Source organism: Acomys minous, assembly GCF_964271855.1.
Source record: "Acomys minous genome assembly, chromosome: 19".
Classification (NCBI taxonomy): domain Eukaryota; kingdom Metazoa; phylum Chordata; class Mammalia; order Rodentia; family Muridae; genus Acomys; species Acomys minous.
Window position 1 is genome coordinate 697,984 of NC_140499.1, and position 24,222 is coordinate 722,205.

Genomic DNA, 24,222 nt, shown 5'->3' on the forward strand with positions numbered 1-24,222 from the left:
CCACTGAACAATCCTCATTATACCAGCCTTTAAGGTCTTCCCAGGCTTTTCCTATGATCATTGTGGGGGCTATCTCTAAAGGTGAGTTTAACATTAGCAGTTAGTGGGTATCGAAAGGGTCAAACTCTGGCAGCAGTCATTTGGGGGGTGGGGAGACTGCTGCTCAAGAAGAGAGTTATGGGATGTTGTCATCGCTGCACTCTCGGGTTTCCTCATTCTCTCTGCCCATTATCTAACGTGTTTGCTAGAAGCAATGGAAACTCCTCTGAGCAGCAAGTGCCGCGGGTTGTCTGGTTATCCAGTGCATTCCCCAGAAGCTGAACTGAAAGCCATTTTCACTCATACTATTAGGCCATCTTTCAGAACAAGCCACTACACTACTAAGATGTAGAAAGTTGTGAATTCCCTACCTCCATTCAATTATACTTCTGTAATGACACCTGATGGATCCATCAACCTAGGCCTGTACTTGCTTCTGTTATCCTCCAAGTATTCTGAGATGGTAACATTTCAAAACCCGTTTGCCCCAGAAGTACTTAAACTGAGCACAATGACTTGTGTTTCAACCGCAAGTGGAGAAAAATGTAATATGAATAAGATTGGAAAAGTACAGGATGCAACATTATGCTTTCTTAAATAAAATTAACAAAGGGAGAGGTCAGATGTTATAAACACTGGCTAAAACACCAGACTTTAGACAGCTGGGTGCTTTAACCTTCAGAGGGCAGGTCAGTTGCTGTCATGACCCAGGCAACAGCTTCAAATGTTGGGAAGGACCAGTTACCTCTAGTGCCCAGTCCTGGGGCTCATTCGCCCAGGGCCTGACACCTCGCAACAAGTGGCACAGAGGCCCGCCCAGGGCGCTAGCCGGGTTTCCATCTAGCAGCACCCGGCCTCTGAGGCCTAAAAATAGGCTGGGCGCGGAGGCCAGAGCAGGGCTGCAGCCCGGCTTTAACGGAGGACGCCCGCTGCTTCCGTTTTAAGAGCCCGGAGTACAGGCTCCAAGCGATTTTAACTCGCCCCGCGCCCGCCCCACCCGCCTGGCTCTTCCTGGACGCCGGAGGCGGAAGCAGCGGCTCGGTAGCTCAGTTCCGTGCGCAGCACGGACGGCAGCCGGAGACCACCGCGGTTTCCGAGCTACCCCGGGCTTCCCCGGTTAGGGGCGGCCGTGCTGCGGGATCCGGTCGCGCGGGCGTACCTGTCATAGTGCGGCCGGGTGGTCGGTGGAGCCGGGCGCCGGCAGACGACCGCGGCCAGCAGGGAGGTAGGGAGCCTGCAGCCCGCAGCTCTTAAAGCGGCCGTCACGTGGCCGCGCAGGCTCAAGCTCAAGCCGCATCCGCCTCGGTGCGCACCGCGGGCGGGGCGACCCTGGGGCCAGTAGGCTGCTGTGCCCAGAGGACACCTGTTGGGGACTGCACAGCGTCCAGCCCTGGGTAAGAGCTGTGTGGCCTGAGGCGTGAAAACAATGGGCAATGAACCTTCAACTAACATATCCGCCCCCCCTCCCCCCCACACACGAAAGTCACGCATGTTACAATAATCCTTTTGAGCTAAATAAGTAGAGAAGGTTTACTTCTATTTTCCCCTTTCATGCAACCTATGGAAACTTTCCACACTGTCACAATGGGTTTTTGTTTGTTTGTTTCTTGAGATAGGGTTTCTCTGTGTTTAGCCTTGGCTGTCCTGGACTCGCTTTGTAGGCCAGGCTAGCCTCAAGCTCACAGAGCTCCGCCTGCCTCTGCCTCCCAGAGTGCTGGGATTACAGGCCTGTGCCATAGTGCCTAACCTAAAAATAAAATAGGTATTTGCCAAATATTTAGAAACTTAGCACTGCTTATATCAGATAGTGGTACATATTATCATATACCTGTCCGTTTACAGACAGAGAAACCCAGAGTCAGAAAAATTAAGGTACTTTGCTGTGCTAATAAGCTGTATGTGGAGAGGTAGGATTTGGACCGTAGGATTTTCAGATCAACACATTCCCATAGAAAGCCCTAGTGCCTTTGGAATATTGGTTTTGGATAAGGGATAGTTAAGTTCCGGTAATTCTGCTAAGGTAATTCAGTTGTTTCTGTTAATCTATTTCACAAATCTTGAAGGTCAGTTTGTCATTTGGCGGGGGAAGTTGAGAAATAGCTTTCTAATATAGCCACACCTTGCACAGTTCTCCATTGCATCCACCTAGCCCACGAACAGTAATGGTTCCTCATTGGTGGTTCAGTGTATTGCAAACTCTCAGTAATAAATAGTTGTAATATCAATTCAAGTCAGGAAATAAATGCTGAAAAATAGGTAAAAGTAGGTCTGCAGTCCCCAAAATATTGCTCAGCTTACAGTGCTTGCTGAACTTCCAGTTTCCAACTTTATAATGGTGCATAAGCATTATATCTCATCAGGAATTACTTTGAATTTTGATATTTCGTTGGCTAGTGTTATGCAATACAGTATTCGTCCATGATGCCAAACAGCTGCTCCAGTTCCCAGACAGCGGTGGGAGTATTAAGGTAAACAAATAAACACTCCTCCTTTGCTAGGCTGTGGCACTAGGTACTAGATGTAGCAGGATAGTCTAGCTACTCACTATGAAGATACAGTCTCACACTTATCATTTCTAGAGCTCATCTACGTCACTGCTGCTGGGCATGTGGGCCTAGACCTCCTCCAACAAACTCAGCAGGTATGAGTTGAGATGTAAATTTTGGGGCTTAAGTCCAGGTCTCCTAGAGGGGAATCATTTTGAAAACTACAGTCTATTTTTTAATTGACATACATTTACTTTGTATATTTGTGCAGTACTGTTGCCATTTCAGTTAGGCTTACAACGTATTAACGATCAGGTCAGAGTAAGTATCATATCTATTACCAGAATAGACATTTTTTTCTTTTTCCTGCTTGGGCAATGTTAGGGCTCAAACACAGGGTCTTGTATATGGTAGGCAAATGCTATACCTCTGAACTCTACTCCTATCCCAAAACTAAGGTGATTATTTTTGTTGTTGTTTGATACAAGGTCTAGTTAATGCAAGAATGGCTGGCCTCATATTCCTGACCTAAAATGAGTCTCTTCCTTCAGATTTCTGAGTAGGAATACAGGAATAGAGTCAGAATCTTAAGGCCAGAGCCTAAGAACTAACTTTTGAAGTGTCACCCTTCACGAGAAACTCTTGCATCCTTCCTAATCTTTCCATGCCTGCTGTGACTTGAAACACCAATGGATCACATAAGGAGGACCTTCCATTACTTGACATGGACTTCATTTTCAGGAGACAGAAATGTGGGGCACAGGGAAAACAGTTTTCCACTTACTCAAACCCTGTGTGCTTAGGAGAATTGCACTCTTTAGTGGGTGTAAAAGATATGCTTGAACTGTGCTTATGTAGAGGAAGGGAGACAAAAGTAGGTGCTTCACGGTCTGAATTGCTCTTTTCTGTGATAACAGATGAACCATTTTTTAAAAACACAGGATATTTCTACTATCAGTGTAGCCATTAATTACCTTCTACTCCCATCTGAGAGTTTTGTGGTGGGCTTTCCCAAAATGCAGTGCTGGAGTTCAGAAGGCAAAGCTAGGAGGAAGAGGCAGAGACAATTGGAAAGTGAAGTTCCACTTAGGAACAGCTGTTGGCTCTGATTCCTTGAGGATCTTCTTTATTAGTAATTTTTTAAAGGAGTATACCTCCCTTACAATGTGACTACCCTATACAGGAGGGAAAGGAGATTAAGGGGAACAAGAATGAACCCTTCCGGGTATCAGTTCCTTGGGGCAAATCCCCCGGCATATATCTCAGGAGAGTAGCAGATGCTTTATCTGACAGAAGAAGCCATACCATATGTGGACTTAACCTGGAGGAATCCATCGAGCTCACTGCATGCCTCCAAATCCTCCAACTCCCTATGCTGTCCTGTAGGAACTTCCTACCTCACTCAGATTCCCCACAGTCCTTTTTGCAGTATAATACCCCTGGCAGAGTCCTAGGATCCTGTCTTTGTCTTGAGCAGAAACATCCTCTCTCTGTCTCTGTCTCTGTCTCTGTCTCTGTCTCTGTCTCTGTCTCTGTCTCTGTCTCTCTCTCTCTCTCTCTCTCTCTCTCTCTCTCTCTCTCTCTCTCTCTCTCTCTCTCTCTCTCTCTTTTTCTCTCTCTAAGATCTTTATCAGTTTGCAGAGACAAGGTCTCACTGGGGTCAAGCCACCCAAGACTGCTTTCTCCTTGGGCCCAGCCTAAGGCAAAGTTACATTCTCTCCACAAACAGCTCTTTCACTTTTCCTGTTACTTAATGATACATTCACATAAAGTTTACTGAGGCTGATTAGAAAGACAGAAGGTGAAAGGGACCCTAGAAGGGCAAGAGGCCCTTTACTCTTAGATCTTGTTTGTAAGAAACTTCAGTACAGTTGATAAAACCAAATTACCTGACAGAAAACACATGGAAATTTAAGACATTCCAAACAAGGATGTGAAAGACAGCAATGTGTTTACTTGGGGCAAAAGTATCTGCAACCTTGTATTTTCCTATATTAGCACTCCAGACTCGTCTCTAAATCTAAATAACTCCCCCTCCCCCCCACCCCACCCCCCATCTAAAACTATATTATGGCCTAATGAGATGGTTCAGTGGGTAAAGGTGCTTACCACCAAACCTATCAACCTGAGTTGAGCTGAGGAACCAAAAACAGGAGAGAACTACTCCTGCAAGTTGTCCTCTGATCTCTACAATCATACTTATGGCAAGTTCCTACCCTCTACCCTTCCACAGTACACTAAATTTTAAAAAATGTAATATAAAAATTAAATCACAGAAAAACATTTATAATTATACTTATAAAACAAATTTATATAAATAAGCTTGTATGTTTTTACTTAATTTCTAAAATTTACTTTCATTTTAAGTTTTACATAATTTTCATGTCTTGTTGTAAATTATTTTCTTGAAACATAACCTCAGAAAGCCTCTAAATTATAGAACAGCCATTATAAAGATGATAAAATGCAAGTCTCCCTTAAGAAGCACATATTGTCACTTGGCTGTGCCTTATTTTTGCTCTGAACACTTCTCTATGACCCCTGCTCCTAACATCTGTGCTAAAATTGTCTTTTTAAAAGATTAACTTAGTTTTGTTTTAAGTGTGAGTGTTTTACCTGCTTGCATATCTGACCATCATGAATTTGCACTACCCATGGAGGCCATAAGAGCAGGCTCGGATCCCCTGGAACTGCAGTTACAGACAGTGTGACTGCTATGTGGGTACTAGGAAGCAAACCCAGATCTTCTGGCAGAGCAACCAGTGCTCATAACCTCTGAGCCATCCCTCCATCCCTTAAAAATATCTTTTAACAACCTTCAACTGTTGTTTCACACTGGCTTATTCAGAAATTCTGTTCTGTAGTAAATCCAAGAATCTGGCTTTACCTGAGTCAAGGTCACTAAAATATACTCTCCAGCAGCTGCACAGGCAACCCAGTTGCCTCTGATATTACCACTTTGAACCAATATAGACATTTTGAGATTGTTGTTACAACCTCTCAAAGCAATTCATTACCTGAGTCCTCTCTGCATTGAGTTTCCATTAGATGAGATAGCAAAGACTTTTAAACTGTGACATTCATGCCAATTGACTAGAAAGCCTATTAAAATGTAGGTTTTAATTTAGCAGCTTAAGGTAACTCTCTCAGAAAAGTCTCTATATCAACTTTATGGAACAAATTTGAATAATGATGTAGATGGACATTTTTGGATTATTAGACACTGAAGGAAGAGTGTAGATATATTCTGAGATCTTAACTTGCTGATTTTTTTGTGAAACTTGAGCTAGCTGAATTATTAACCCCTTCCTAAAAGGACTTAAGCTATATTATACATGGGTTTGCCTAAGTATTAATCTATTAAAACTATATTAAATGAAAATATTTAGCACCCTTAATGCAGAATTCATATTTAACTACATCTGAAATGCTCATGTAATTTTTTGCTAGGATATTTACCTACCTAATTGTGATATCTACTCTTGGTTGTCAACTTGACTACATCTGGAATTAACTAAAATACAAAAATGGAGGACATACCTCTGAGGGATTTTTGCTTAATATAAAGTAAGAAGATCCACTGTTAATCAGGATCTTGATGTTCAAAGACACACATTTAATTCAGATCTGTTAAGAAGGCTAACACCTTCCCCTGGAGCCTATATAAAGACATGGAAGGAGGAAATTTTTGCTCTGCCTGCTTGTTCTTGCTTTACTAATAAGTTCATTCCTTCACCAGCATGAGGGACTACTTCTTTAGGATCCCAGTGTATATTGAAGACCAGCTGAGACATCCAGCCTTGTAGACTGAAAAACTACTGAATTCTTGAACTTTCTGTTCATAGACAGCCATTGTTGGATTGGCTGGACTACAACCTATAAGTCATATATATATATATATATATTCATTCTGTAAGTTCTATTGATCTAGAGAATTCTGAATACTATAGATTTTGATAGTAGAAATATGAATAATATAGTTTTTGTTCTTCAAGAGCAACAGGAGTATAAGGATGACTCATGTATTTGGAATAGTCTTTCCACTTTGCCAATACATACAGTTACCCAAGCCTCTCCAGTTACTGAAGCCTTTCCTGAGAGCTCAGAGAATAAAAGCCCAGTGGTGTCAACTACTTTATAAATCTAAGGATTAAATGTATTTGACTATTCTGATTCAAACTTTTGACAGTTTGTGGAAAAATAGGAAAACAATCCTGACTGATTGCTTTTAGCATCTCTGGACAAATTGACAAAGGATAGGAGTGAGCTCTGTGATAAAAATTTATCAACTTCAAGCATGGAAAATGAAGTATGACAGTGAATTTGGTAATAAAGTTGACCTACTCCAGATAAGTATAAGCAGACTAATGGCTTTTAAGTGTGTCCTGGTAAAGAATCTTTATTCCAGCAGCCACAGAGCTCAAGCTGCAGAAAATCAAACTGAGACCTTCATTATAAGGTTGGCTGAATTACAGTGAAAATACAAGTCCCTTGCTCAGAGGGTATTGGTTGTTAAAGTGAGGAAGTAATTGGTAAAGAATGAGATCCTGTAACTTAGGATGGAGGTGTGTGGAAGGATCTTATTGAAGCTGAGAACTTTGAACTCTCAGATTCTCAAGGGTTTCTCGTACTTCAGCAGAAGATGTATTCACCCTCACTGTCTGAAGTGTTGGATTTTTCATCTTTGATTGAGGAAATTAATACTTTATTGTCTGATAAACCATCAGTGACCTTCTCTGAAGGAAATGACAAGTAAGAGAATACTGATGTCCATCAGGACCTCCCAATAGTTGCCTCTAGACATATAAACAGACTTAAGGCACAACAAGCTCCTAGAGGAGGAGTAGAAAGTGTAGTCCATGAGAAGGTGCACTGTACCACTAAAGAGCTTAACTGGATAATTCATTCAAATAGAAATCTCGAGAATATGTGTGGGAATCCATTTTAGAGTGTGGGATAAGCACATCTTTAATCTCAGCATTTGGAAGGTAAAGGCAGATGGAACTCTGTGAGTTTGAGGCTAGCTGGGACTATAGAGTGAGCTCCAGGACTACACACAGAGAGACAATGTCTCAGAAACAAAACAGGGGGGGGGGTAATGTTGAAAGGAACATAAAACTGGATCAGGCTGAGTTTATTAATGTTGGCCCTCTGAATGGATATAGAAGCTCACACAGGTTAAAAGCGGTGACTAAAATATGTTTAAATGGTTGACTGAAGCATTTGTCACTAGATGGTCTACAGAAAAGAAGTTGGAGATGTTTGATATGTCTTGGCTCAGGAAAATTGCAATGTAAGCAATGTAAATACTTTGTATAAAAACTAAACTTCCACAATGGGAAAGCCCAGAAGACACACTCTTTCATAAGTCCTATAAGATACCAAATGGTAATAAGGGTTCTAGTACATTTGAAGAATTTTGTTGTCACCTATTTTCTTGTGGCAGGACTTAGGGTCAGAGATGCTGCTGCTCAATTAGACAAATTAAATGCCATGGGTTTAATTGGGCTCCAAGGTAGCAGCAGTCATTGAATCACCAAAGGCAAGGTGATTGTGGTTATTGTAATGGACAACATAGACAAAACAATATTCATAATGGCCTCAGAGCAGGCCAAGTGAGTTTTATCGTAACATGACTCGTTTGTACTTGCTAATCAGTTATAGTATTTCCAGGCATGAAATACATAAGAAGCCTACTGAAAATTTGTTTGATCTGAAGAAGTAGAAAAGAATCTCAAAGAAATTCTTTGGCATTTGAAAATTTTTGAAAGTGGATCGCGACAAAGGAAAATCTCAGCTTATGAATCAGTTTCCAGGCTTGAACCAATTTGGAGATCCAGAAGCCCCTGAATGAAGAAATGGACAGGATCCCCTGAGGAAGGACCTTGATAAAAATATCTAAATTTTACTATTAGCCTTTTTGTGGTCCTTCCTCAGAGGGACCTACAACCTTATGCATACAGCCTATAAGGGTAACTGTACACTTAGGGAAAGGAAACAGTCAGACTTCCCAGGGGCTACTGGATACTGGCTTTAAAGAGAAACTGATTCTGGGAGATCCCAAGAAGTATTTTGATCCTCCAATTCAAGGAGAGGCTTATGGAGGTCAGGTGATTAATGGAGTTTTGGCTGAGGTCCAGCTCACAGTACATCCACTGGTGCTCCAAACTAACTGTGTTTATTTCCTCAGTGCTATAATGTATGTTTCAGACAGATATACTTAGAAGTTGGCAGAATTCTTACATTGGTTACTTGACTTGTAGAGTAAGGGCTATTATTGTTGGAAAGGCTAAATGGAAGCCTTTATAGTTGTCTCTGCCAAGGAAATAGTGAACTAAAAACGGTATCACATCTCTGGAGGAACTGCAGAAATTAGCTCTACTTTCAGAGCACTTGAAAGATGCAGAGGTAGTGGTTCTCAACATATCTCCCTTTAACTCTGTTGTCTGACCAGTGCAGAGGACAAGTGAATCACAGAGCATGGCAGTTGACTATTGAAAATTCAATCAGGTAGTGACTCTGATGTGCTGTCCTTATTTGAATGGATTATCATATCTCCTGTTACATGGCATGCAGCTATTGATCTAACAAATGCCTTTTTCTTAGTACCTGTCCTTGAACACCAAAAACAATTTGCTTTTAGTTGGCATGGCCAGCAGTATACATTTATAGTTTTACCCTAAGGATATGTTAATTCCACATTCCTGTATCATAACTTATATAGAAAGGATGGATATTGATAGTCTGTCTCTTCCATGGAATATCACATTTGGGTATTATATTGGTGATATTACATTGATTGGACCAAGTAAGCAGGCAATAGCAACAACTTCGGACTCACTGGCAACAAACATACACATCAGAGAATTGGAAACAAATTCAACCAAAATTCAAGGGCCTTCTACCTCTAGTGAAATTCTAAGAAGTCCTGTAGTGGATCTAAACATGTTTTTGATTTGATCCCAATTGTTGGATGTAAAACAGACTTGTGAGAGAACAGGTGATGTTTGTCCACTAGAAGAGGAACCACTCTTGTGGGGGCATGGTCTTTGCCAACTGATAAACATCCTAGTACAGACTCTGAGATGAGATATATATTTGAGCCCAAAATAAGAGGTTGGCTTTTTTTGGCTTTTTGTTCTTGGCTGTTTATCGCTCCAAGAGAGAACCATTCCAGTGAATGCTTCTAGGTTTCGGCTGCTGCTCCACATTCTAGCTGCTGCAGTTGCAGTCACTTTGCTGACTGCTGGTTTGCTGTTTAACAGGTCTTCTGGAATCCTGCTGACTTTGCCAGTGGAATCCCTCCAAGGAACTGAGTCTAAAAAGGTCTACTTCTCCTGTTCCTATTAACCTCTTTTCTATCCAATATAAGGTAGGTGGGTTTGAAGGGATGTAGAAGCATTAAAGAACCCCAAGTAAAGTAGGTTTGAAAAAGTTCAAAGCCTACAGAGTCTACTGGTGTGAAGCATGTGGAGATATTGCTTCCAAAGTGCAGGATAAGTTATTGCATCTGGTCCCTTCCTGTCAAAGACATAAGGACAAGTCATAGAGGCTTTGATTGACAAAGTTCTAGAGACCTCCAGCTGCCCAGAATGATCTCTAGACATCCAGAACAGCTGTTGAGGCTTTGCTTGACAAAGTTCCAAAGATCTCCACTGCCCTTAAATATTATGTATGGCCCAGGTGTAACTTTGCCTAAAAAGTACTTTGAAATCTAATTTTTTCCCTAAAACTGCCTTTCTCTTTATTTCTCACCCCTAATGAAATATACACTGGAAAACTTTTTCCCATAGAGAATGTTGGAAGAAGGCATCCGGACAAAGGCTTGAAACAATGAGAGAGTCTTGGCATTGATAGGTGTTTGCAGTCAGGCAGAAATGGCTTGAAACGAAAGTTAGGACTATGACATAACAGTACCTGGCTAAATACTGTTAGTTGTAGAAAAGTTTCTTTAGAATCTTCTTTGAGAGCAATAGAAGGTTGGCTTGTAACATCATGCTTTACAGATATTTTACAATAGAGGACCCCTTAGCAGTTAGCCTAGGCTTGGATAGCACACCTGTTGGTTTGGGACTGGAAGTAAGTCAGATATTTTCTGTGTTGAGAACATTTAGTTTCAAGCTATGTTGCTATGACAATCATGTAAACACAATGGCCTTAGCCCAGGGAAATATGTGATTAAGCGTTTCCAAGTATTGTTTAAGAAATAATAATCAGGTCATGCTTACCATTGCATGGATATTGATTGATTTTTGCTGTATGTTTTATTGTAGGTTATACAGAACTGTTTGCGTTGTTTTGTTAGATTGTTTAATTGCTCTGTTGATTTTTAAATGCCCCATTGATTGTAAAAGATGAGAAAATTATCTGCAATCTGTAATAAAAAAAATGAAATTCACTTTAAATAAAGTACTGGGGTTAGCCCAGAGAGAAGGAACGAGTAATGAAGGAAAGCAGAAGAAAAATAAAGTTCTCCTGGGCTGCAAGACCTTTCAGTTTTTGTACTGCAATATATGCCTGGGTCTCCATATTTCTTTTTCTGTCTATTCTTCAATCTCTTCTCAACGACTAGTTCCTCTAGTGACTTGTTCACTAACAGTTGGTTTCCTTTAACCAGCTGTTCACTGCTTGCTCAATTCTCCCTATAGCAGAAAGACCAAGACTTTCTCTTCTCTTCACTGGTTCCTGGAGCTGGTCTGTGGGACCTCCCATCACCAAAAAAGAAGCACAATATTTGGTGGACCTATTTGAATTATGGGAACAGCACATTTCTTAGTTGGGTGTGTTACTCAGGTACATATACCAAGTGACTTGAGAAGGTGCTAGCTTTCTGTGGGGACTGGAAGAGAAGAAAACTTTCCAATAGGTCCAGGCTGCTGTGCCAGCTCCTCTCTTTGACTTGGACCATATGATCCAGCAAATCCAAAGGTACTTGATGTTTAAGCACCAGATTAGAATGCTGTTCAAAGCCTTTGGCAGCCCCCTAAGTGATTCACAAGAAGAGACCTTTGGAACTTTCAAGCAAAACTCTACCATCATCTGAACACAATAATAGTCCCTTTGAAAGACATATCTTGGCCTGCTATTGGACCTTAGCAGAAACTGTGGTACTACTCAGAAGTCAACAGCTACAGTATCGCACCCCCTTTCTGGGACCACCCTGAAAGACATCAATGAAGACAAATCTTTACAGTGGGCACAAAACATGGCCACCCATTTTTGTTTGAAAGGAAAAATGGCTAGATATATGATTGCTCACTGATTTATGGGCTGTAGTCAATAGACTGGGTAGACGGACATGGATTTGGGAAAAGCATGATTAAAAAAAGACAGCTGAGGAAGAAGTATGTGGATAGATTGCTCCAAATGGCTAAAAGATGTGATGATACTTGTGTTCTGTGTAACTTCAGCTGAGGAGGAGTTCAAGGATCACGAAGGTAGAGTAACCCATTCTCTGGACAGTCAGCCTATTTTCCCAGCAATCCTATCAATACCAAATATAGCCATGAAAAACGTAGCCTTGGTGGTAGAGATGGGATTATGCTCAGGCTCAACAACATGGATTTCTAGTCACCAAGGCTGACCTGGCTACAACTGATTGCTATGTCTACCAACCCCGGAGACCAGCAATGAGCACCAGAGATGACACCAAACAAACCTGTCAAACTGAACATGGAAAATTGCAAAAGGCTTCAACCCTACACAAAGGTCTATCAGCAACTGAGTAAAGCTCTGACCAGGAGAGGTCTTCCCCAGAGAAGAGCATGTCAACTGCTTGTTCCATGCCAAAATGTCTGCCCTGAGAATATACATACAAATAACATATGAACTCAACAGGTTATATTTTGTACTATATATGTACACATATAAATAAGTATGTTAAGAAAGTAAGTAAGTAAATAAATAAATAAATGCAGTAACAACTGATGAAAAAAGAGGCCATGGATTTGAAGGAGAGTGTTGAAAGATATATGAGAAGTCGTGGTGGGAGGAAAGGGAAGGGAGACATGTTGTAATCTCTAAAACAAACAAACAACACCTTAGAAGTGGAGAAATAGTTCAGTGATCAGGAAGTAGGTTCTCTAGGGATGAGAAAGGCTTTCTGCTGCATGACTTTAAAAAATAAAACTTTAAGGGAATTCATTGGATAAAGCATCTGTTAGCCAAGCCTGATATGAGTTTTATCCTTAGGTCCCACATGGTTGAATGAGAGAACTGACTAATTCAAGTTGTAGAACTTATTGTTTCTTATTAAAATTGGTTATGACTTAATATGAATGACACAACATCTGTGTATCATGTCATGGTGGAGAAGAGGGTATGTTCCTACATGCAATAAAGGTAACTATTTCCTATAAACATACCAACGCCATCTGCTTCTGTTTGGTTTCCTTTCCTACAACCTGCTCTCAGGGATCCATTTGAGAAGAATTAAAAAAGATGACCAAAAGTCCAGTACTTTCTGGAGTTTTATAGTGTGCAAGAGTTCAGCTTGAAAAGCTAAAAAATGGAGACAGTGTCCTTATCACCAGGTCTCAGGGTTGGAGCAGAAAGGATTCAACTGCAATTTTCTTAAAACACTGTTTATACTATTTGCCATACATGACTTTACTTGCTACTTGAAAGAAAATGACCTTGGAGCATAGACAAAATGATGGTGATTGTCCTTAGCACCTGCTGACTGCCACTTACACTTCTGTAAAATCTTGCTTTCTTGATGGCCCCACCTTATGGTTTTAGAATATAAAATGAGAATAAAACTATACCTAGAATTTAAGAAACTAGACCTGGAATTGAAGCCTTTCTTGAATATTCACAGCTTTGATCTACCAATAACATTTCCTCTTTTGTACATTCATTGGTGTTTGGGGTACTTATTCTAGAAAATCTTCTTCAACATTTCTGGAGGTCCTGATAAAATCTCCTTTACCACTATCCCAGTTGGTCCAAAGAGGCTACTTCTACCAGTCCTTTCAGACCAGTCCCAATGAAGGTCTCTGGAACTGGAAAGCAGTTATACCCAGCGGAATTTGGGGGTTCCTTTTGAATGGAAGATACCAAGAAGAGGTTGTATGTCCAGACCAAGTAAGGACCTCTGGGCAGATATGCAGGAAGAGTCAGTAGAGTCTTTGCCTCCATCCAAAATTCACAAGCCATGCCTCCATTGTCCTCACTGCTTTCAAAATTCTTACTTTCCAACCTTCTACAGAAAGAATATCTCACTCAGCTCTCCACACTTAATAGCTTTTCTAGCCAAAGTTCCAAAGTTCTTCCACAATCCTTCCCCCAAAAACATGGTCATGTCTGTAATACCTGGTATCTCCTGGTATCAACTTCTGTCTTAGGATTTCTATTGCCATCATGAAACACCATGATCAAAAGCAATATGGGAATGAAATGCTGATGTACTTTTATTCTTCCTACATTAGTCAACACAATAAATATTTAAGTCAGTAGTTTTTTTAAAGATTTATTTATTTTATTTATTGCATATGAGTGCTTTATCTGCAGAAGAGGGTATCAGATTACATTATAGATGGTTGTGAGCCACCATGTGGTTGCTGGAAATTGAACTCAGGACCTCTGGAAGAGCAGGTGGCGCTCTTAACCACTGAGCCATCTCTCCAGTCCCCGTCAGTAGTTTTCTTTAACCAGTTAGTTCCCAAAGGACAGACACAGAGACTATGCTTTATTTTTAAGCTGCAAGCACTATGCCAGGCAGAATCTGAGCTACTCTAATCCTAATATCCTTAAAACCCACATATAAACCATTACCTTGCCAGTCTGTTGACTCCCCTAGTGGATTCTCTTCCCTCAGTCTCTTCCCACCGGCCACCAGCTGCTCTGCATTCCTCCTCCTGCTCTTCCCCACAAACTCCTCCTTTCCACTTCCTGTCCTTCTTCCCAGCTGATTGACCAAACAGCTCTTTATTGGCAAATGCTACACCCACTCAAGGCATTCCTCTGCAATGAAAGGCTTTACTTGCTTTACACTTTCACATTGTGCATCATTGGAGGAAGTCAGGATAGAAACTAAAACAGGGCAGGAACCTGGAGACAGGAGCTGATGCAGAGGCCATGGAGGGGTGGTTCTTACTGCCTTGCTCCTCATGACTTACTTAGGTGTCTTCCTTATAGAACCCATAGCCACCATTCACAGTAGCCTGGGTCCTTCCCCATCAATCACTAATTTTTAAAATGCCCTACAACTGGACCTTATGGAGGCATTTTTTTCCCTACTGAAGTATCCTCCTTTCAGATAACTCAAAGTGTGTCACATTGACATAAAACTAGCCAGCACCGAGGACCCCGGAGAGCATGGACATGCTTACTTCTAGCAGTTCTTGAAGTATTTGGCTGGCACTGAATGAAAATTGCCCACCTCCTCAGCTCTTAAAGTTGCAGGTGTCTAGCTGTGGATATACCACAACTATACCAAGGCCACTGTGCACCTGAGTCAGGAATGAATAGTGATATTTGACCCAGATCAGCCTCTGAAACTGACTAGCTCAAAATGCCCTCAGAATAGGTCAGCTCCTACTGTTATTTATATGTCCTTCCTGAACGTTTGGACATGGTTTTGTTTTTTCTGATCCTGTCATCAGGAAGGCAAACTTGTCTTTGAACAACTCCAATTCCTGGTCATTCATCAGTATAAATATCTGCTCACACAGGGGTTTTATCTCTACTTCAGGTATTGCCTCTACATAGGAATAGGTCATCTCTCAGACCTCATCACGTGTGGCGCCCGTGCCACCGCGGTACCGATTCGAAGGTGAGGGACTTCGGATTTAGCTCATACACACACACACACACACACACACACACACACACACACAAACACAGCGGGTCCTTCATACTAAGAGAGCAGCAGCTGCAGCAGCAGCAGCGGCAGCGGTTTATTATTCTCGTTTGTTTCTTCAGAGTTCCAAAGAGCCTTCTTATAGGCAGCAAAACAGGAATCCTCCTCCCAGGTGAAATCCCTCAAGAAGTGATTGCACACAGGAAGAAAAGTCTCGAGGAAGGGAGGGATGCGTTCTCAGAACAGTAGACATGACTAGCTAACCAAGATAAACACAGACATGGAAGCTGCTAGAAACAGGACATGAAACAGCAAGACAGGCAGGCAGCCCAGTCAGGCCTGGTTCCTACAATCATGCTGTAATGGAACTGCCCACAGCAGTAAAACAGACTGTGATTCCATTTAGAGATGGCCACAGCTAGTGAGTGACAGGCTATGAACAAATGGCCAGAAGGCAAAATATTGTTTGTGGATTGTAAAAGAACCTATTGGTCTTAACCTAAATAAAATGCATGAATAGACTCTGCCTTGAAAGGGACCTGGAAGAAGGCTCTCACAGAAGGACAAAGAATTAAGGCCATAATGAGTCTTTAGTTATAGGAAAAATAATATAAAACTGACCTTAAAACCCATTGTCTAGCAAAGATATGTTTTAAAATTCTGCCTTTAAAAAGGCAATTGTGGTGCCTTTAATTCCAGCACTCAGAAGGCAGATACAGTTGGATCTCTGTGAATTAAAGACCAGCCTGGGCTACATAGTTGGATTCCATGCCAGCCAGGACTACATAATGAGACCTTGTTTAAAGAAAATTTGGCTTTAGTAAATGCCAGCCATGAGCTTCCTTATTTAGGTCAGTAATGTAGGATATGTTTGCATTTAAGCAAGGTCGTTTGTATTGGAATAAGAATGACTAACCAAAGCCTGACTGTAAACACAGAAGAAACTTGTTTACTGGGCCACCTATTCAGGTCATAGGAAAGGTCCAATATGCGAAAGAAACAAGAAAGAAAGAAAGAAAGAAAGAAAGAAAGAAAGAAAAAGAAAGAAAGAAAGAAAGAAAGAAAGAAAGAAAATATTTGTTTTAGACTAGTTAAAATATCAGTAGCTCCTAATGGTATGCACTGTCCCTGCCCCAAAGGTATTTATGCCAGCTGCCTAGGAGACAATTGCAGACTGGTATTCTTGGCTCCTAATTAGATGTTTTCCCAGATAGTGAGGTCCAGAAATACTTATATTCCTTAGGTTAAAGAAATAGGTGAACTATACCTGCCAGGAATGACCATGACAGGGTCTATGGCCTCAGTGCAGTAGGCTTCCAACAAAGCCAGTTTTCTACTCAGATAAGAAAAACTTTACTATTGTTTAGGAACACATAGTCTTCAGAATAAAATAGATTCATTGGCAACACTTACCTTCCAAAATCCTATTAGATTAGGGTTAGATTGATTACAGTTTTTAAAAAAGGACTACATGTGATTTTAAGTGAGGAATACTGTTTTTGCACTAGTCAGTCAGGAACAAGAGGAGAAAAAGCCAAAATGTTATTTTAAAAGATTAATGCTAAAGGTACAAATGAGATCCAATGGAGCACACAGTACAGGTGATACACCACGGCTGTTTCTTTAAGATGAATTTATAAGGTGCTATGAAGGTGATGAAGAGGGAATGAAGTTGAGTGAGGTAGAAAAAACAGATCTTAGATATTGGTTTATTTAGTGATTTATTTGAAACACTGCTAGTACTATCTGCCAAGCTTGACTTCCTTGCTCCCTGGAAAAGAAAGGCCTGATAGCCAAAGCAGCGGTCATTGCTCTTAACAACCTGCTGACTGCCACAAATATGTCAGTGAAATCTCACTTTCTTGCTGGCCATACCATATGGTTTTAGAATATGACATGAGAATACAAACTAGATGGGGCCTTTTAGGAGCTATCCAAGCTTTAGTCCACTGGTGACATTTCTTTGTTTTTTAAAAAATATTTATTTATTTATTATTATGCATACAGTGCTGAAAAGGGCATCAGATCACATTATAGATGGTTAAGAGCCACCACATGGTTGCTGGGAATTGAACTCATGACCTCTGAAAGAGCAATCAGTGCTCTTAAATGCTGAGCCATTTCTCCAGCCCCAACATTTCTTTTTTCTACTCTTATTGGTGAGGAGCTTATTCTAGAAAGAATTTTGCAACAATGTGCTACTCAAGACAATTTATTAGTGAATCTATTTGGAAGCATTGCATTGTCACAAAAGCATTAGAACACTAGCAAATATTTTGCTTGAAACAAGCCAACTTCAGATTGAATCCTGAATTGTGTTTGCACCTAAGTTCAATGCCCAACTTCAAGCCCTAGAGTTTTTAGGTGAGGCTGATAAGTGTTTAGTATATAACATGCTTAGACACAGCATGTTGTGTTTCTTTTCTCCTGGGTAAAAATTTATTTTCTTTAGTGCTTTCAGGATCACCCTACCTTTGTTACAGGTGACACAACAGAGACTGAATACATTGTTCAACATCATCTTACTAGAGAGTGGTGTGTCTGGGTCTTCCCAATCTCTATTGCTTTGCTGTCATTTGAATCGAATGAAGAAAAATGCACAGAATTTAGAAACTTAATCATCTATTCATTACCAATGCAGGCAGGCAGTGTGGCAGTAAGTTCCTGTCATCTTCTTTTCTTGTGAACAAAAGAAATGGGATGATGGAAGCAGTGTTGCATATTTGAAATGGACCCCTTTGATAAGTGAAAAATGTAAGGCAGAAAGTAGATGAATGGGAGGTCCAGGGAGTAGAAGAGGCTCCAGGTGATGGGCTGGAATAAAAGAAGCATGAACTAGAAGGAAAACCAAAACAAACCAAAATACCAAGGCTGCTCTTCTTACTATAATTCCCCGTCTGTTCCTGGAAGAGACCTGCCCTTATTCTGGTATTAGGGAGAGGTACCCAGAATTGTTAATCAGTCAGACTTTTTTTCCTCCAAGAGAGGAAAATGAATAATGCCTCTTTACCCAGAATATGGGAGTGAAAGCTACCTAACAACCTGGTGATCTTTTGCTGTCTTATGGAGCCAGCCTTCATCTAAATTGAATCCCCCCAAATCCTGAGCATTGTTAGGCTCTCATCCTGAGTTTTATTTCTCAGTGACTAGAAGCCCCACCAATAGACTCCATCTTTATGCTTGTTAAAGATGCTTCCATCCTGGACCTTACACTGAGCTCTGTGTACCAGCCAATAGAACTCATTCTTAATGTAAGCTACCATGTTGGGCACCCATTATTTTGTTTAAAATTTATCAGTATTACCTGTAGGCCCAGCTAGTAATCAATCAAGACACAGACACTTGTTATATTTTAAAATAGCCTCAGTTAACCTGTGACAGGGCAGATATCAATCTTCTAAACTACCTCCCGTAGTGGGACAGGCATAGGATCCCTGTCTCAACCCCATGTCATCTGCTTTTAATAACTTTCGTCAAGCTACCTCCCATCCATAATCCCAAATACTTGTTAATGTTCTTCATCTGGCCTGGATTCTCCATCCACACCACCGGCTATGTGCTTCTCCTCCAGCTAACCCATGGTGGCCTTCCTCTCTTCACTTCAGGTCTTTTTCCTTTCCTCTTGACAGTCCTTCTTCCCAGAATTCCTCCTCCTCCTCCTCCTCCTCCTCCTTCTTCTTTCCTCTCTCTCTCTCTCTCTCTCTCTCTCTCTCTCTCTCTCTCTCTCTCTCTCTGTCTCTCTCTCTCTCTCTCTCCTCTAGCCCCACTTATCTCCTTTGCCTGGCCAGGTGGGATGGCTTTTTATTAAACAAAAGGTTGGTCACAGAGACAGTAAGCACTAATTAACATCAAAATACATCAGACAATCCCCCCAACATCAAGGTCACAGGTGCTTTGCTACTTTGCAAGGGAGTTCTGATGTAGTCATCTCTGAAGCTTTGTTGTGATTATTGTCACATGAAGATTTTCCTCAAAATTTTCAGAGTTTAAATGTGTAACAAAAATAAACCACAACATCAGACTCTGGAAGTTTTTGACCCAGCTCCTGCTAAAGTGATACTGACCCAAGTTTTATTCTTCACCTCATTCCTGTTGGCTGTGACATTAACAGGGAGCCCAATAACCTATTATTAGGGTGAATCCAACTTCTGGCCAGAGAAAAGAATCTTGTTTTGACAGCTATTTAGCACCAGGTACTGTGAGCAACAGACATTACATGTTTACCCTTGTTCAGTCACTACAAAGGGCCTGAGTAAGCAATATTAGCTTTACTTTGTACTCTCAGCATGAAAATGCCGTATGTTGCCAGTAAATGCACGTTGTATTCACGAGTATTTGTGTCATACACAAATGAATATAATTTTATTTTAAGTGATCATTAGATACTTTTAAAACACATTGGGTTTTGAGATAGGGTTTTGTGTATGCGAGGATAGCCTTGAACATCCTATGTAGCTGAGGATGACCTTGAAACTCTCACTTTCCTGTCTCTACCTCTCAAGTAATGGAACTTCTGGCATATACTATCATGATTGGTTTCTGCTGTACTCAAATTGAAACCAGGCCCTTGTGCAGGCTAAACAAGTACTTTACCAGTTATGCTACATATCCAACCATAACAGAAATTTCATCATAAAGAAACATGTCCTCAAAAGCTACATTGATTCATCACTGTTTTGCATATAAAGGTAATTATAGAAATAAATTATTTTAAACCCAATTTTATCTAGATTTTATCTAGAAGGATGAATTACATAGTGCTTGTTTATGTTTGTTTCTTAAGACAGTGTTTCATTTTGTAGAATCTGAGGTCAAGCTCAGAGATCTCCTTGCCTCTCTGCCTCTCCTGTGCTTGGATTAAAGCTGATTACTATTATACTGGCTTAGTGCTTAAACATTTTAAAGAATATTTAAGGCTTTATTCCCACACATACATTGTCAACATTTTTAAAAGATAAGAACAGTAGCTGGATTACTCCATGTAGATTAATGTGGTCATTGACCTTTAAAATAATTTCCCCACTTTTCTTCCTGCCATATGGCTCTTAGAGAACATGCTTCTGCATTCATGTTTATTTCAAATAAACTTTTAATTTTTAAAAAAAATAATTGACTTATATTTTTTGACTGGATTACCCAAACCAGCCAATTCTGAGGAAGAAAGTTAACCCACCCAGTTTCTAAACAAAAGTTTTGTTTCTGCCAAACAAACTTTGACATCATCTTTTGAGTCCCCTCTTCATTATGAGGGGCTGTCTCTGACTGATTTCCTTCTACCACCATCCCGTGTGTGTGTGTGTGTGTGTGTGTGTGTGTGTGTGTGTGTGTGTGTTTCTGCTTTCCTGGTTGTATGCTGAGACCTTGTTTTTCCTGCTTTTTATTCTTTAAGCTGGAGGAAAAAAATAATCTGTTCTTGCAACTCTAGACAACTTCAGCATGGTAGCACCACCCAGGCCCCTTTCACTTTGTAACATGAGTCAGGGTCTCACTAAATTGTTTAGGCTACACTTGCACTCCTTCTGAACCCCAGGCAAATCTTGAAATTGTGACCCTCCTGCCTCAGTCTCTCAAATAGCTGAGGCTATAGGCACATGCAAAAAACACTTGTTAATTTAAATTCAATTAAGTTATTTCATTATTAAAATATCCATCATGTTTACTTTTATGGCTAGTTATTTAGGAGGTAAGTCTGGTAATATCTATATGTTGGAAACAGATCTGCAATCAACAATGTAAAGGCTTACATTATTGAGTATGTTGGCTCCACACTACTGAAGGTTTTCTTTGTGAGCTTGGATCAGACAAAAAAGTGTTCTTTGTCCTAGGATCTTCCCTGAATTACTATAGAGCTGAAAAGCCTCACCAGAATTTGATGCCATACCAAATATATTGCCAGTGTTTCTGCCAAGAGCTTGGTTACAATTCACAATGAACAGGTACCTAGCTTCTGTCACAGCCCAAAGCTTAGGAGGATTGACAGTATCTGACCTCCCTGGGCTTACCCATAAACCCAAATATGAACTTTTCACAGACTCTGTTGGAGTCTGTAAGATGCATTCCTTTCTAGAAACAAATGAGTTTTACGAAAGGGGTGTGAAACACAGCTTCCTGTCCATTGGCCCTGAAGTGCTACTCAAAATTCTGGAGTATTATACTAGAATCAGATTCACCACAAAAGGGTGAGATGAGAGATGAACTCTACTGAAGAATAGAGGCTTTATGTCTAGCAGCTCCCGTAGTCTTCCAGTAGTTCTCAGTTTTACTAATGCTGGGACCCGTTAGTACAGTTCCTCAGGTTGTGGTGCTCCCCAACCATGGAACTATTTTTGTTGCTACCTCACAACTGTAATTTTGCTACTGTAAATGTAAAGTAAATGTCTATGTTTCCCAATGGCCTTAGGTGACACTTATAAAAGAGTTGTTTGATCCCTTCCAAAGTGGTCACAGCTCTCAGGTTGAGAACTGCTGGTCAAGGACAGGAGGTTCTGGGTCTAGCTGTTTTCCTGGTCTGTGTTCTGCAGGAACACATCTGGGTTTGTTCTTTTAACATATTCACAATCCAGATAACTAGGATCCAGTATTACTCACCTTTAGGACTTGAGGATTGTATTGCTTACTCTTTTCATTGCCATGACAAATACTAGTAAAAGCAAATTAAGAAAAATAAGCTTATTTTAGTTCACAATTTAAGAGGATACCGCCTACCATGGTGGGGAAAGTTTGGGCAGAAGTGAGAAGCCACTGGCTACATTATATCCACAGTCAGGAAACAGAAAAGGGTGGATTCTGTTCACTTTGTCTTGATTTAGTCTATGACCCTCTTAGGGATAGCACATATTCCGGGTGGTTCTCACTTTCCATGTGAAGCCTCTTTGGAAACACTCTCACAGACATGCCCTAGTGTGTCTCCATGGTGACTGTAAGCCAAATCAAGCTAAGGGAGAAGATGAACTATCACAGGGGTTTGAAACCAAGATCTCACACAGCAACTATTCAGACTGATGGCTGTTATTTACAATGAAAAGTAGAGGTTAAAATAGGGATGCAAATCTGGTATATAGTCTCTCATATATTAGGATTTTATTCTTTCCCCTTTGGGAATTTTGTGATTTTAAAAATACTTTTGTTGGCCTCAAGGAGTTTGGAATCAAACTTTCAGGATTAGAATGAAAACTATTATATGATTCTGTCAGTTCAAAATATTAAAAAGTTAACTATTTTGAGAAATATATAGAAATAGGCATATAACTGACTTATGAGAGACGTATTAGTCCATTTTGTGTTGCTATAACAAGATATCTAGGAAACTTATACAGGAAACACTGAAAATTTCATAAATAAATATGCTTTCTTGCCTTATAGTCTATGACTGGAGAGTGCAGTAGCCTACTACTGGCACCTGGCAAGAGATCCACAGCTTCAACACAGCAAGACAAAGAAGCAGGAGGAGATCATGTCATCATTTTTCTGTTGCTGTGATAAAATGGCACAACCACGGCAACTTACAGAAGAAAGGGTTTGTTTAGGGTTTCTGGTTCCAGAGAGATGTCCATTACCATACGTGAGAAATCATCAGCCACAAGAGCAGGAACAACTGAGAGATCAACATGTCAAACTGCAAGCAGGGAGCAGAATGAGCAACTCAACATAGCATGAGTCTTTTGAAACCTCAGTCTTCCACCAGTGGCATACTTCCTTCAGCAAGGCCATACAACCTAAGCCTCCCAATCAGCTACCAACTGGGAATTAAGTATTTAAATGCCTAAGAATTATGGAGGACAGCTCATTCAAACCCCCAAATCATGTGCAGAAAACACTATGACGTTGGATAGCTTGCTTTCTAGCTTGCTCTCAAGAAAACTTCTAGAGATAAGAGATTTGGCTCATTTTTGAAAGACAGGTCTAATCATTTATTAGGATAATGGACCTCTTCATAACTATTTCCCAGTAGGCCCCATGTCTTAAAATACTCCCACCACAGCACTGCCCATTTGTGGTTCATGAAACATGAACTTCATTGACAGACCACATCCAACCCACAGCAAGAGAGGGCATAGGATCTCCACAAGAAGACCAACAAAGCCAACTAACCAAGGTCCAGAGGGGCTTTTGGAAACTGAAGCACCAACCCAGGACAATGCATGGACTGAACCTAGGCTCTCTACACAGATGTGGCCTATGGGCACCTCAGTATTCTCTGGGTCAACTAGTAAGAGAGGCTGTCTCTGACTTGGACTCTGTTGCCTGCTTTTCAAGCACTTTCCACTGGTGGGGCTGCCTTGCCTGGCCACAAGGGAAGAATATGCACTCAGTCCTGATACTACTTGATGTGCTGGGGTATGATGTAGGGGCGTGTCCTCTTCTCTGAGAAGTAGGGGAGAGAGGGAGGGAGAAGAGGGAGGAAGGGTGGGACCTCAGGAGAGGAGGGAGGGGTTACAATCAGGATGTAAAAGGCATGAATACATGAGTAAATACATAAATAAATATTTTAAAAAGCTGTTTTATATATACCTCTTTTTTGTTGTTGGCTTTTGGTTTGTTTGCTTTGCTTTGTTTAATTATTAATTAATTAATTATTTAATTAATTAGTTTATTTATTTTTTGTGCCTTTTGAGACTTGGTTTCTCTGTGTGGCTGTGGCTGTCCTGGACTTCATTTGTAGACCAGGGTGGCCTCGATCTCATAGAGTTCCACCTGCCTGTGCTTCCTCAAGTTCTGGGATTATAGGCGTGTGCTACCACACCTGGCTTTATATATACTTCTTAATTATTTCATTTAATTTTCAGGTGGTCTTTTACAATTATGTTCAAGATTATGGCTTGTCTTTTCAGTCTCTTGAATCTGTGTCTGTCTGTCCATTGCTGTCTCTGTCTATATTGACATAATCATGAGTCT

The 24,222-nt window shown here is 40.7% G+C and overlaps 1 protein-coding gene and 1 long non-coding RNA gene across 4 annotated transcripts in view; one reads left to right on the forward strand and one right to left on the reverse strand.

Annotated features, from left to right (window-relative positions):
* GYG1 (glycogenin 1) overlaps positions 1-1,339 on the reverse strand; it is a 34,302-nt gene extending 32,963 nt beyond the window's left edge. For 2 of the 3 annotated variants that reach the window (XM_084768479.1, XM_084768478.1), the window contains exon 1: positions 1,199-1,339. In XM_084768479.1, the coding sequence (XP_084624605.1) occupies positions 1,199-1,205 (7 nt within the window). In that variant the 5' untranslated portion in view covers positions 1,206-1,339. The remainder of the gene's footprint in view (positions 1-1,198) is intronic. The other variant, XM_084768480.1, reaches the window with a different exon arrangement.
* Positions 1,301-23,831, forward strand: LOC311589824. The gene is made up of 3 exons (XR_014776653.1): positions 1,301-1,433; positions 9,791-9,897; positions 22,690-23,831. It is a non-coding gene; the product is annotated as an uncharacterized lncRNA (long non-coding RNA).
* The last annotated feature ends 391 nt before the right edge of the window (positions 23,832-24,222 follow it).